This window comes from Bombina bombina, chromosome 7, assembly GCF_027579735.1.
Source record: "Bombina bombina isolate aBomBom1 chromosome 7, aBomBom1.pri, whole genome shotgun sequence".
Classification (NCBI taxonomy): domain Eukaryota; kingdom Metazoa; phylum Chordata; class Amphibia; order Anura; family Bombinatoridae; genus Bombina; species Bombina bombina.
In genome coordinates, this window is record NC_069505.1 from 350,324,405 (window position 1) to 350,340,085 (window position 15,681).

At 36.0% G+C, this 15,681-nt stretch overlaps 1 protein-coding gene across 2 annotated transcripts in view; it reads right to left on the reverse strand.

The window, feature by feature from the left end:
• The window catches only part of NT5DC2 (5'-nucleotidase domain containing 2), a 271,150-nt gene that overhangs the window by 116,137 nt on the left and 139,332 nt on the right, over positions 1-15,681 (reverse strand). For both annotated transcript variants that reach the window (XM_053721025.1, XM_053721024.1), the window contains exon 6: positions 12,780-12,908. In XM_053721025.1, the coding sequence (XP_053577000.1) occupies positions 12,780-12,908 (129 nt within the window). The remainder of the gene's footprint in view (positions 1-12,779; positions 12,909-15,681) is intronic.

Below are 15,681 nucleotides of genomic sequence, written 5' to 3' on the forward strand. Positions count from 1 at the left end.
CAGGTGCTACAATAGAGACGCTATGAAGGTTACTCACAGCTGATAAATGTTAGCAATAAGCATTAGATTCAGCCCTTTTTGGGTATGTGACAGTATTTAATTGTATGTAATAAAGTGGCTGACACCTAACCTTGCATGATATATCTGCAGATTCTTTTAGTTTATAATTATTAAACGGAGGATCCATGTCACAACAGATTTGTTACTCGACCTCTTTAATAAAAGTAAACTTCTGCCCTACAAACAATGCATTCTCTTCTCTCACATTAGCAAAGGGATATTAAACACTAGGGCTAGATTAGAAGTGAAGCGCTAAATATCACTTGCGGGCATGCCATATTTGCGCTCCACTGTGTAATACCAGCACACACTAATGTGCACTGGTATTACAAGTTGTCAGCAATGTGAACGCAAGCTCTGGGTTTGCAGAGACGGCATCAGAACCTAAGCACAGTGAGTAGCGGAGCGATGGCAGCAAATATAAATATATATGTATATGATTATATACATATTTATGTGTTAATATGTGCATATAAACAACAGTTAGACCAACCTGTGGCCAAACATTTCCTACAACATCAATATACTGTGAAAGACGTCAGATTCATGCTAATAGATCATGCACTTCCTTGAGGAGAGGTAGAGATAGGAAAACAAAATTGCTTTAAAGGGACACTCAGGTTAAATTAAATTTTCATGATTCAGATACAGCATGTAATTTTAAACAACTTTCCAATTTACTTCCATTGAAAAAAATGTGCACAGTCTTTTATATTTACAATTTTTGAGTCACCAGATCCTACTGAGCATGTGCAAGAATTCACAGACTATACGTATATGCATTTGTGATTGGCTGATTGCTATCACATGGTACAGGGGGAGTGGAAATATACATAACTTCAATTTTTTTTATAAAACAATCTACTACTCATTTGAAGTTCAGACCGAGTGCTATTGCATTGTCTTGTTATCTTGCATTTGTTGATTATGCAAATCTAATGTGTTGACTGGTCCTTTAATGGATTTTCATGTTATATACTTTCAACCAAAAGGTTTCAACACGAATATTATCTGTTATCTATAATGTTACAGCCAGAAACTTTATAATGACAATATGATCTATTTGGTATGAGATGTGAATGTTAGGTAAAGATTATTTACCTGTGAGTAATTCTGACTATAGAATCACTAGGGGCTCACAATATAGCTTTATATTCTTTAGACTTTAATGACCTTATCCACAGTTCGTTCCTGCATATAGAGGTAATAACCAAGCTTTAATATAGTTGAGGGATTTATAAGGTTGTTGATATATTATAGATAATAGAACTGACTACTACTTTTTTCTAGTCAGAACGACCAGAGTAGCTGGAGTAACTGTGAACTAAATAATGATTAACAATTGGTCATAATGGATAGTAACAAACAAACCTGCACAACAGAGCGCCTTTGGGGTAGTTAGAGGATTCTTAAACGGGTGTGAGTTTGGCACAAAAATAGAGAGAGGGTATAAAGTTAATTTCCACAGTGGGATAACTATCTTTTATAGTAGATTCCAGACGGCAGCCATAGTTCCCTGTGTCTGCACACACACCCATGATCACAGGAAATCCAGAGAGGGAACAAAAAAACAAAAAACAGTGCTCCAAGCCCAGAAAAAAGTTAAAAGTTCAGCTTTATTCCAACATGATTAAAAACATGGAAAATATGTAAAAAGTGGTCAGCACAGTTGTGCAAAATACAAGTAAAAGAACAGGTGCAAAAAACAGCAAACGTTTCGTGCTTCACGCACTTGATCACTGCTAATTGATGCACCTGTTCTGTTCTCCTTTTATTGTCACAGATCTTAAAGTAACATTACATGAGTATAAACTTGTAAATTGCTGGTCATAGTAAGGGAGCCTATGACAAGAAACCTTTGTTACATATGCATAAAATTTATGTGAAAATACATGCAAATTCTTATAGATGATATAATTAAATACAACTTAGAAACATGATGTATATAACCTTATGCATACTCCTGATATGAGGACATAAAGAAAAAGACATGTATATTTTCTTGGGTAAACAATAAATGCTTCTCATTATATACTTAAGATTGAAAAATGACTTTAATATAAGCAAAAAATGATATAGGTTTCAAATGAGCCTATGACAAGAAACATACCTTTACATTATAAAATCCTTATTGATCTAATTAAGCATTTTAAGTGTAAGTGTCTATAGGAAATATAATTATACCGTGTTCTAGTCTCATCTACACTCAATAGTTAATTATATTCATAAGCTGGAGAATTTTTTTTTTCAAAAATGAGCCTCTGACAAGAGACATGTATATGAAGATATCCCAATTCTAAAATTTCTTATTTAAGCATATTGAGAAAGAAACCCTTAATATGAGCAAATATTGATATAAGTTTCAAATGAGCCTATGACAAGAAACATACCTTTTAATTATAAAATCCTTATTAATCTATTTAAGCATTTTAAGTGTAAGTGTCTATAGAAAATATAGTTATACAGTGTTTTAGTCTCATCTACACTCAATAGTTAATTATATTCATATGGTGGAAAAAAGTTTCAAAAATGAGCCTCTGACAAGAGACATGTACATGAAGTTATGCCAATTCTAAAATTTCTTGTTTAGGCGTATTGAGAAAGAAACCCTTAGTAAAGTAATTATTATTTGGCGAACAGATCTAAATCTCTTCTCATGTTCAGCCCATGAGGATGGGTAGTCTGTAGATTAAACATCCACATGACTTCCCTTTTGTCGAGCGACATCTCTCTGTCACCCCCTCGTCTCCAACGGGGAATAAAATCAATTCCCTGTATAGTCAGAGCTGTTGAATCTGCATTATGTAACATTTTAAAATGTCTTGATACCGGTGTATCTGAATGCTCATCCTCTATAGAGCGTAGGTGCTCCAAAAATCTCTCTTTTAGTGGTCTTTTGGTTTTCCCTGTGTACTGTTGATGACAAATCTTACATGTAAGAAGGTAAACCACATGAGTAGTTGAACAATTGATATAGTGGTATATCTTATATGTTTTGTTGGTGACAGTAGATTTAAAATCTTCATCTTCTTTAACATATTCACAGGTGGTACAAATTGGGCACCTACACTTAAAGAAACCTTTTCTTTGTTTTAGCCAGGTTGATGGTTTTTAAGATTTTACATCTGAGGGAGAAAGAAAATTACCCAATGTCTTACCTCGTTTAGAGATAAAAAAAACATCCCTCTTTTAGGATCTCTTTCAGAATGGGATCTGAATAAAGGATGGGTATAGAATCTCTGACAATGTTACATACCTTATTGTACTCTAGACTATATGTTGTGATGAATTTGACCTTTTTGTTATAAGATGTTTCTCTCTGCTTTTTTTTGTATTTAAGTAAATCTTGTCTAGGTATTAAATCTACACTGCTTTTTACCTCCTGTAAGATTTTCTCACTATAGCCCCTCTCAATAAATCTCCTTGTCGCTTCTTGAGATTTAATCTGATATTCATCCTCATTACTGCAGTTCCTTTTGATTCTTGTGTACTCTCCTTTAGGGATACCCTTAAAGGGACAGTCTAGGCCAAAATAAACTTTTATGATTCAGATAGAGCATTTAATTTTAAACAATTTTCCAATTTACTTTTATCACCAATTTTGCTTTGTTCTCTTGGTATTCTTAGTTGAAAGCTTAACCTAGGCGGTTCATATGCTAATTTCTTAGACCTTGAAGCCCACCTCTTTCAGATTGAATTTTAACAGTTTTTCACCACTAGAGGGTGTTAGTTCACATATTTCATATAGATAACACTGTGCTCGTGCACGTGAAGTAATCTGGGAGCAGGCACTGATTGGCTAGACTGCAAGTTTGTCAAAAGAACTGAAAAAAGGGGCAGTTTGCAGAGGCTTAGATACAAGATAATCACAGAGGTTTAAAGTATATTATTATAACTGTGTTGGTTATGCAAAACTGGGAAATGGGTAATAAAGGGTTTATCTATCTTTAAAAACAATAAAAATTCTGGTGTAGACTGTCCCTTTAACAACATGTCTTGGGTGACATGAGTTAAATTTGAGAATAGTATTCCCAGCTGTTGGCTTCCTGTAGATACTAGTCTCAATAGTGTGTTCATTTGTGCTTGATAATGTGATGTCAAGAAAGTTTATATGTGTGCTGTTCTGCTCACTAGTGAATTTTTAATCACAGTTGTTGTCATTTAGATATCTGCAAAAATCTTCTGCCTCCTCCTGGTTACCCTCAAATATAAAAAGCAGATACTTCTTAAATATTGGTTGAAGTAACTGGGTAGAGATTTCTGATAGGTTAGAATGAACACTTCTTTGTAACATGAGACCTTTGTACTTGCCACAATCAGGGGCTGTTTAGTTAGATGTGTGTATATTGATATTCCTGTTTTAGTCAAAGTATGGGGATTTATCAAGAATAACTAAGCTTTGTTGGAGTAATCCTGAATTTAGTAATGGCTAACAACTGGTCTCAATAGACACCTCCCTAATACCAGTTGAAGTACAGAGTATAGTCATTTGATAGGCCAGAACGAACAGATATGTTATATGCCTGATGAAACGGTTTGTAAACCGAGAAACGCGTTGCAAATATTGGGGGCCACATTGTTAACCCCTTGATCCACCTGCTACAACAAACCTGTGTGTTGTTGTATTTTAATTTTATGTTTTTAATAAATTACATTTTAAATCATCTGTGAGTGGATCTCTCTACCTACCTTCTGCCTGACACTTTACATAAGACGTAATCCTAACATTTGGTGCAAGTTTACTCTGGACTATTGTACCTACTACCTCACAGCATTCGAGACTGTGCCTTGGTGTGAGCTGCCACACCTGCCTAAATCTGCAGCCTGTTCCTACCAGCACATTGGTGTGCTTTTGGAGTATGTGAGTACCCATTTTATGTCCAGTACAATTTTGCTGTTTATACTCTTAATGGTCTGCACATGTAGTGCTCCTCTTCTGTGTTTCCATTAATTTTCCAGCATCACATCATTGAGAGCGTGACTGAATGGGTGAGCTGTCACACCTTTATTAATCTGCAGCCTGTCCCTACCAACACATTAGTGTGTTCTTGGAGTATGTGAGTAACCATTTGGCTATCTTTTGATTTCATTGCGTTTTCACCTGACGATACATCACATGAGGCGCCCCTCTGTTCTTCATTTTTTATAGTTTTACCTGGACCTGCCAGTGAGGAGGAGGCAGCAACCCCTTGAAAACAGCTCACACCATATCAAGGACATTGCATTTTGTTTTACATGTCAATGGTGTCGTAAGAATCATTTTAATTTGCATACAAGATTTATTTCTATGTTTGTTTTTTACTGCTTATTATAGACGTGCAAATTCTCTACTATTTCACATATTTTACAATATATTGTAGTGCCCCCTTGTGTGACCAGGTCACACATCTTGTATATTATATATATAGAGAGAGGAGCGAGTAAGTTACAGAACAAACGTTTCTGTCAGATGAAATGCGTAGAAAGCTTGTTCTCTTTACCATAGAGGTCCACGTGCTCATATTGTCTGACATCACCACTTTCGTTAACGTCCTTCCAAAAGATCCCAGCGGTTTCAGAAGCAGACGCCGGTAACATGGAGGAACGAATTAAGAGACTATCAGTGAGACTGTGATCACTACTGAGAGGACTTTAGTAATGGCAAATTTGCCCATTTGTGGCTGTGCTATAATCAACCAGCCAGTGGCAGACCTAATGAATCCAGATGCCTGGTGCAAAAACCTTTTTTTGGGCCCCCCACTCCCAAGACATCTTGCATTTAGGGTTGCCACCTTTGCCAAAAAAATACGGCCAATTTTTATAACAGTCCCACTCTCTCTCTATACACACAACTTATTTTTAACATCCATATACAGCTTTTCTACAATTTTAATTATTTTATATGATTAAAAGAAAGTAAGAGGGAAGATGGAGGGCTCAGGGCTGGATGGTGCAAAGTTTTTTTGGGACACAAAGAAAAGACAATTTTGCTGTTCATAGGCAAAACACACCCTTTAAAGAAGATTACATGTTTTAATATGTGTAGTAAATACAGGGAGTGCAGAATTATTAGGCAAATGAGTATTTTGACCACATCATCCTCTTTATGCATGTTGTCTTACTCCAAGCTGTATAGGCTCGAAAGCCTACTACCAATTAAGCATATTAGGTGATGTGCATCTCTGTAATGAGAAGGGGTGTGGTCTAATGACATCAACACCCTATATCAGGTGTGCATAATTATTAGGCAACTTCCTTTCCTTTGGCAAAATGGGTCAAAAGAAGGACTTGACAGGCTCAGAAAAGTCAAAAATAGTGAGATATCTTGCAGAGGGATGCAGCACTCTTAAAATTGCAAAGCTTCTGAAGCGTGATCATCGAACAATCAAGCGTTTCATTCAAAATAGTCAACAGGGTCGCAAGAAGCGTGTGGAAAAACCAAGGCGCAAAATAACTGCCCATGAACTGAGAAAAGTCAAGCGGGCAGCTGCCAAGATGCCATTTGCCACCAGTTTGGCCATATTTCAGAGCTGCAACATGGCCAAGGTAAGAAAGGCTGAAAGACGACCACCACTGAACAAGACACACAAGCTGAAACGTCAAGACTGGGCTAAGAAATATCTCAAGACTGATTTTTCTAAGGTTTTATGGACTGATGAAATGAGAGTGAGTCTTGATGGGCCAGATGGATGGGCCCGTGGCTGGATTGGTAAAGGGCAGAGAGCTCCAGTCCGACTCAGACGCCAGCAAGGTGGAGGTGGAGTACTGGTTTGGGCTGGTATCATCAAAGATGAGCTTGTGGGGCCTTTTCGGGTTGAGGATGGAGTCAAGCTCAACTCCCAGTCCTACTGCCAGTTTCTGGAAGACACCTTCTTCAAGCAGTGGTACAGGAAGAAGTCTGCATCCTTCAAGAAAAACATGATTTTCATGCAGGACAATGCTCCATCACACGCGTCCAAGTACTCCACAGCGTGGCTGGCAAGAAAGGGTATAAAAGAAGAAAATCTAATGACATGGCCTCCTTGTTCACCTGATCTGAACCCCATTGAGAACCTGTGGTCCATCATCAAATGTGAGATTTACAAGGAGGGAAAACAGTACACCTCTCTGAACAGTGTCTGGGAGGCTGTGGTTGCTGCTGCACGCAATGTTGATGGTGAACAGATCAAAACACTGACAGAATCCATGGATGGCAGGCTTTTGAGTGTCCTTGCAAAGAAAGGTGGCTATATTGGTCACTGATTTGTTTTTGTTTTGTTTTTGAATGTCAGAAATGTATATTTGTGAATGTTGAGATGTTATATTGGTTTCACTGGTAAAAATAAATAATTGAAATGGGTATATATTTGTTTTTTGTTAAGTTGCCTAATAATTATGCACAGTAATAGTCACCTGCACACACAGATATCCCCCTAAAATAGCTATAACTAAAAACAAACTAAAAACTACTTCCAAAACTATTCAGCTTTGATATTAATGAGTTTTTTGGGTTCATTGAGAACATGGTTGTTGTTCAATAATAAAATTAATCCTCAAAAATACAACTTGCCTAATAATTCTGCACTCCCTGTACAAAAAAATAAACATTGCAAAATATGAAACTTAAATAATGCATATATATTGTATGACACACATATATATATATATATATATATATATATATATATATATATACATATATATTATAATCCATACACATAATCTGATGTATTTATAGGGGCATATATTTAGTTTAATACAATATATGATTTGTGAAGCTTTGTAGGTACACAGATAAATGAGAGAAACTGGAGATTAATAAAAAAAAATATATGGATATAGAATATACAGATAGATAGATAGATAGATAGATAGATAGATAGATAGATGATAGAGTAAGGTTGATAGATATATAAAGTGAGATATATAAATAGTTAGAAAAAGTAAGATATAAAGAGAGAAAGATACTGTATAGATAGATAGACACTGAATATATAGATAGATAATGTATAGATAGATACTGGATAGATAGATGATAGATAGATAGATAGATAGATAGATAAAGTGAGATAGATAGATTGAGATACATATGGATATTGAGGTAAACAGATTTTTTTGGTTGGACAAACTTTTATAATTATAAAATGTATATATATATATATATATATATATATACACACACACACACATATAAACAGACTGCTAGATTACGAGTTTTGTGGTATGAGTAAAAAAGCAGCGTTAAGGCTCATAACGCTGCTTTTTCACTCCCGCTGGTATTACGAGCCTTGCAGGTTTAGGGGCACCGCACACTTTTTTGGCCTTAACGCAAATTAACTTACGTAATTTGCGTAAAGTCTTTTTTCAATGGGACTTCCATAGCACCGATATTACAAGCTTTTTCTGGGAGGCTAAAAAGTCAGCGGTACAGCCTATCCCGCAAGATTCGTAACACAATCTAAAGTCAGCAGTTATGAGTTTTACACTACAAAGCTGTAACATAAAACTCATAACTAAAGTGCTAAAAAGTACACTAACACCCATAAACTACCTATTAACCCCTAAACCGAGGCCCTCCCGCATCGCACACACTAAAATAAATTATTAACCCCTAATCTGCCTCTCCGGACATCGCTGCCACTATAATAAACATATTAACCCCTAAACCGCCGCACTCCCGCCTTGCAAACACTAGTTAAATATTATTAACCCCTATTCTGCCGCCTATAACATCGCCGCCACCTACCTACATTTATTAACCCCTAATCTGCTGGCCACTATACTAAATTTATTAACCCCTAAACCTAAGTCTAACCCTAACAGCCCCTAACTTAAATATAATTAAAATAAATCTAAATACAAATTCCTATCATTACCTAAATAATTCCTATATAAAACTAAATACTTACCTGTAAAATAAACCCTAAGCTAGCTACAATATAACTAATAGTTACTTTGTAGCTAGCTTATGGTTTATTTTTATTTTACAGGCAGGTTTGTATTTATTTTAACTAGGTAGAATAGTTACTAAATAGTTATTAACTATTTACTAACTACCTAGTTAAAATAAATACAAATTTACCTGTAAAATAAAACCTAACCTGAGTTACACTAACACCTAACCTTACACTACAATTAAATAAATTACCTAAATTAAATACAATTACCTAAATTACAAAAAAGAAATTGAAATAAGTGTACAAAAAGAACAAAGATAAGCTCCAAAAAATGGGCAATCTTCCTCGATGAAAGAAAGCCAAAAAGGGGCAAAATAAAACAATATATAAGAAATAACATTCTTACAAACCATCACGTGATTAATTTATTCTGTTATAATAGGATAAAAACAATAAAACCATTTACCGGTGGCTAAAGTTAAGATTAATAAATAAAGTGAAAACGATATTTTCACAAGAAAACTAGATCAGCCATTTGCTTGACATTGCAAATAATTTTGCCCCCAAAATGTCTCTAGAATTTTGATAAATACTGGCGAAATTTTTTACTTCAAACATTGTGATTTATTGTGGAAATAATCACAACTTTTTAGGCGCATTTTTTCGGGGCTTAATAAATTTTGCCCTATGTGTATATATACATATAAACACATAAATATATATGTATATATTTATACCAAAATTCATTAAAATTATGGGGGGAGATAAAAAAACTGAAATTAAAATCCTCCATGTCTCAAAATTAAATCAATGTAAATATTTGCATAGGAAATTAGTACATCTAGGCAAGTATCCCCGCTTGCTTTTCCCCAGAAATTCTTAATATACAATGTTTCCAGTGCACAAGAGAATTCTCTTGTGCATTGGAAACATTGTATATTAAGAATTTCTGGGGAAAAGCAAGCAGGGATACTTGCCTAGATGTACTAATTTCCTATGCAAATATTTACATTGATTTATATATTTATATACATATATATTTGAACTTTACTAACGTTAATAAAGGGGAAAGGAAAAACTGTAGTATGTAACTATTATAGTTCCTATTAATTTTCAGATGGTGCAGACCCTGTAAAAATGTATAAAACACTATAGAAAAAGATAGAGAGTAAGTATCCTCTCTTTGGGGCCAATTTATTAAGCTCCATAAGAGGTTGACGCCCCTGTTTCTGCGCGAGCCTTTAGGCTCGCCGGAAAAAGAGGTTATGAAGCAGTGCTCTAAAGATCGCTGCTCCATAACCTGTCCACCTGATCTGAGGCCGCGGATAGAAATAAACCCAATCGAATATGATCGGGTTGATTGACACCCCCTGCTAGCGACCAATTGACCGCAAATCTGCAGCGGGTGGAATTGCACCAGCAGGTTACAAGAACTGCTGGTGCAATGATAAATGCCGACAGCGTATGCTGTCGGCATTTATCGATGTGCAGCGGACATAATACGTTACATTGTATCATGTCCGCTTGCACATTAATAAATAGGCCCCTTTATATAGACACGGATTTCAGCACTCAATTATTACTAATTGAGGTTCCTACTATCCTTAACTGCATGTTTTATGGAAATGGATGAGAGTGAATCTGCGAGCGGTGCTTAATAAATTCCACAAGGATTCGTCATGGTGTACAACATTTTCTGATTGATGAAAATTGTGAGTCAGCAATTTTGTTTCTAAGAACGCAGAACTGTTACTACTAAGTAACACTATTATCTGTTGCAACATTGATGCCACTTGTTCACTTTGGATGGATATGGATCCTTAATATATAAATCTATGATAACATAGAGCCGCTGTAATAGCGGTGCTGTCCTCTGGAAAAGGTGTTGTCCATCTGTGTATTGTTGCTGCTATATTTATCATTTGTATCAGCACATGTGTTCTCTAAGGCATAGATCCTCAAGGTATCCATGGTGACCATGGTGTAGAAATTACAGGGTCACCCTCTGGTGGAGGTGTTACAGTTGTTTGAAGTTTGCATTTTGTACATAATTTTCTCTACTGCATAGATCCTCACATGGTTTCCATAGTGACAGATTCCTGTAGAAATGACAGGGTCACCCTCTGGAAGTGGTGTTGTAGTTGTCTGCATTATTGCATTCTATATTTGTTTCACACGTTCCTATTTATCACATTTGGAAAGCTGGCTGTTATGTGTATATATCTTTTTCTCTATGAATGTAATTAATTTGATGCTATTGTGCTTGATCAAGACAGGCTACCTGCGTGGATCAGATGTGTATGGGCACACAAAATAAAATGTTTAAATTGACTTTTTGCTGTATTTTCATTCCTAATTGAGTGCTGAAATCCCTGTCTATATAAAGAGAGAAGATTTATCAATGTCTGGCGGACATGGTCTTTCATTTTCTATAGTGTTTTATATATTTAAACTTTGCAGCCCATCTCTGCACAACTTCCCCCCTTCACTGCGCTAGGTTCTCTGCCGTGACTATCGGCATGAGAATGAGGCTCCTATTGGAGTCTATGGAAGCGTGCTCTTGTGTGCCCAAAGCTTCCAAGCAATGCAAACACAAGGTCGCATTCGCATTGCGCTTAACCTCTAATACCAGCACACATTTGCTTGCGCTGGTATTACGAGTGGAGTGCACTGCAAATATTGTGCACACTAAAGTCACTTCACTTTATGATTCAGATAGAGTGTGCAGTTTTAAACAACTTTCCAAGTTATTTCTGTTATCAGATCTGCTTTGTTTATCACTTTATTTAAAGGGACAGTAAACCTAACAAATATGTCTTTTTTTTTGTTCATATTAAACTCAATGTATCTCGCTCCCGCTCTGGTCTGGTAGCAGGAGCGAGCTACATTGAGTTTAATCGGGCCGGCTGTGACTAGACAGCGTGCCGTGATGCGCTTACAAAAAAAACAGACCCGCTCAGTAGAGGCAGGAGTGGCATTCTGTAAAAATTTTTTTTTGTAGTAAAATAGCTCTGAAGTACTTTGCTTTAGAAAGTTGGCGCAAAGCTAATGTTATATAATTCTGCACTATGTGCAGAATTATATAACATTATTTGGTAGGTTTTAAAAAAAAAACCTAGGTAGGCTGATAGGAGCTTAAGAGCGTGTTTTTAGCATTCTGTGGCAGCAGTGTTTTGCAACTATGTATAACATTGCAAGAAACATTGTTGCAAACACTGCTGCCAGATGGCTAAAGACAGATGCTGTAAAGTTATCTGTAAAGTTGTTTAAATTTTCATGCTATAGTTAATCTATTTAAAGGGATACTAAACCCAATTTTTTTATTTCATGATTCAGATAGAGCATGATATTTTAAGAACCTTTCTAATTTACTCCTATTATCAATTTTTCTTTGTTCTCATGCTATCTTGATTTGAAAAAGCAGTACTGTAAGCTTTAGAGACAGACCATTTTTTGTTCAGCACATGGGTATCACTTGCTGATTTGTGGCTAAATGTAGCAAACCAATCAGCAGCTCTACCAAGGTGCTGAACTAAAAAATGGGCCGGCTCCTAACCTTTTATTACTGCTTTTTCAAATCAAGATAACATGAGAACAAAGATAAATTGATAATAGGAGTAAATTAGAAAGTTGCTTAAAATTGCATGCTCTATCTGAATCATGAAAGAAAAAATGAGGAGTTAGTATCCCTTTAAGAAAAAAATTAACTTTATTGTCCCTTTAATTTGTATAAATTGTTAATTCAGATTTCCTATACTATTTCTGCACTGAACATCCAGACTGATGAGATGTATTTACAAAACGAATTCAATGATTTGATTTCTGCTTATGTTTATAGACTAACAACTTATACTAATTACTTACAGTTACATCCTTGTAAAGATGGACTGGGTCAAAGTCAATTCCATTGCTGATAAAATAATCATTGACCGATGAAATCAAATTCATCTCTGGTAGAGAGAAAATATCCATAAACTGTTTAAGGGAAGGACCCTGGTAGAAAAAAAGAAAAGAAAAATAAAGAGAGCAGTGACTATACACTAACAACATTCACCTTTTCTGCTACAATTGCTACTACAATACTAGTTTTAAAGAGCATGGGGAAAAATAATTAAAGGGACTTCCAAGTTAAAACACAATGCTTTTCAATTTTGACAAGAATATTTATTTTTTGCAAAAATACGGAAAAAAGTAAACTCGTTCCAACACTCTAATACAACGTGCTCATGATGTAGTACGGTGTATTAAACAGTTACCACAATTTAACTATTTAGGGCCAGATTATTAGTGGAGCTCTAATTAACGTTCCCGCTCGAGCAATAATTGCGCTAGAAGTAAGTTTTTTGTTCTTGTTGAGTTCCGCTCGTATAACGAGTTGAAAGTAAACTGCTTTTGTTCGAGCGCTAATCCTATGAGCCAAATTTAGAATATCTTGTGCTTGTTCACTTATTCCCCCATAGAAGTCAATGAAAAAAACAAACATTCCATCCTCGCTCAAATCCAATCGCATACTCCATAGTGTGTTAACCTGACATGAAAATATACAAGTTATAACACAAGCACTCACTGGACTTGGTACAGGTGAAATAAAAAGTGTTTTATTCCATATAAACAAGTTATATATATATATATATATATATATATATATATATATATATATATATATATATATATATATATGTATATATATATATATATATATATATATATATATATACACACAGTTGTATGCAAAAGTTTAGGCACCCCTGACAATTTCCATGATTTTCATTTATAAATAATTGGGTGTATGGATCAGCAATTTAATTTTGATCTATCAAATAACTGAAGGACACAGTAATATTTCAGTAGTGAAACAAGGTTTATTGGATTAACAGAAAATGTGCAATATGCATCAAAACAAAATTAGGTGCATAAATTTGAGCACCCCAACAGAAATATTGCATTAATATTTAGTAGAGCCTCCTTTAGCAGAAATAACAGCCTCTAGAAACTTCCTATAGCCTGTAATGTGTGTCTGGATTCTGGATGAAGGTATTTTGGACCATTCCTCCTTGCAAAACATCTCCAGTTCAGTTAGGTCTGATGGTTGCCGAGCATGGACAGTCCACTTCAAATCACCCCACAGATTTTCAATGATATTCAGGTCTGGGGACTGGGATGGCCATTCCAGAACATTGTACTTGTTCCTCTACATAAATGCCTTAGTAGATTTTGAGCAGTGTTTTGGGTTGTTGTCTTGTTGAAATATTCAGCCCCGGCGAAACTTCAACTTTGTGACTGATTCCTCAACATTATTCTCAAGTATCTGCTGATATTGAGTGCAATCCATGTGATCCTCATCTTTAACAAGATTCCCAGTACCGGCACTGGCCACACAGCCCCACAGCATGATGGAACATCCACCAAATATTACTGTGGCTAGCAAGTGTTTGTCTTGGAACACTGTATTCTTTTGCCGCCATGAATAACGCCCCTTGTTATGACCAAATAACTCAATCTTTGTTTCATCAGTCCACAGCACATTCTTCCAAAATGAAGCTGGCTTGTTCAAATGTGCGTTTGCATACCTCAAGCGACTCTGTTTGTGTGTGTGCAGAAAAGGCTTCTTCCGCATCCCTCTCCCATACAGCTTCTCCTTCTTCTCCTTGTGCAAAGTGCGATGAATTGTTGAACGATGCACAGTGACACCATCTGCAGCAAGATGATGTTGTAGGTCTTTGGAGGTGGTCTGTTGGCTGTTTTTGACCGTTCTCACCATCCTTTGCCTCTCTGATATTTTACTTGGCCTGCCACTTCTAGCCTTAACAACTTCTGTGTCTGTGGTCTTCCATTTCCTCACTATGTTCCTCACAGTGGACACTGACAGCTTAAATCTCTGCAATAGCTTTTTTTAGCCTTCCCCTAAACCATAATGTTGAGCAATCTTTGTTTTCAGGTCATTTGAGAGTTGTTTTGAGGCCCCCATGTTGCCACTCTGCAGAGGAGAGTCAAAGAGAACAACAACTTGCAATTGGCCACCTTAAATACCTTTTCTCATGATTGGATGCACCTGTCTATGATGTTCAAGGCTTAATGGGCTCACCAAACTAATTGTGTGTTCCAATTAATCAGTGCTAGGTAGTTACAGGTATTCAAATTAACAAAATGACAAGGGTGCCCAAATTTATTGTTTTGATGCATATTGCACATTTTCTGTTAATCCAATAAACCTCATTTCACTACTGAAATATTACTGTGTCCTTCAGTTATTTGATAGATCAAAATGAAATTGCTGATCTAAACACCCAATTATTTATAAATGAAAATCATGGAAATTGTCAGGGGTGCCTAAACTTTTGCATACAACTGTATATATATATATATATATATACACACTCACTGGCCACTTTATTAGGTACAGCTTGCTAGTACCAGGTTGGACCCCCTTTTGCCTTCAGAACTGCCTTAATTCTTCATGGCATAGATTCAACAAGGTGTTGGAAACATTCCTCAGACATTTTGGTCCACATTGACATGATTGTATCACACAGTTGCTGCAGATTTGTCGGCTGCACATCCATGATGCGAATCTCCCATTCCACTACACAACAAAGGTGCTCTATAGGATTGAGATCTGGTGATTGTGGAGGCCATTGAAGTACAGTGAACTCATCGTCATGTTCAAGAAACCAGTTTGAAATAATTTGAGCTTTGTGACATGATGCATTATCCTGCTGGAAGAAGCCATCAGAAGATGGGTACACTGTAGTCATAAAGGGATAGA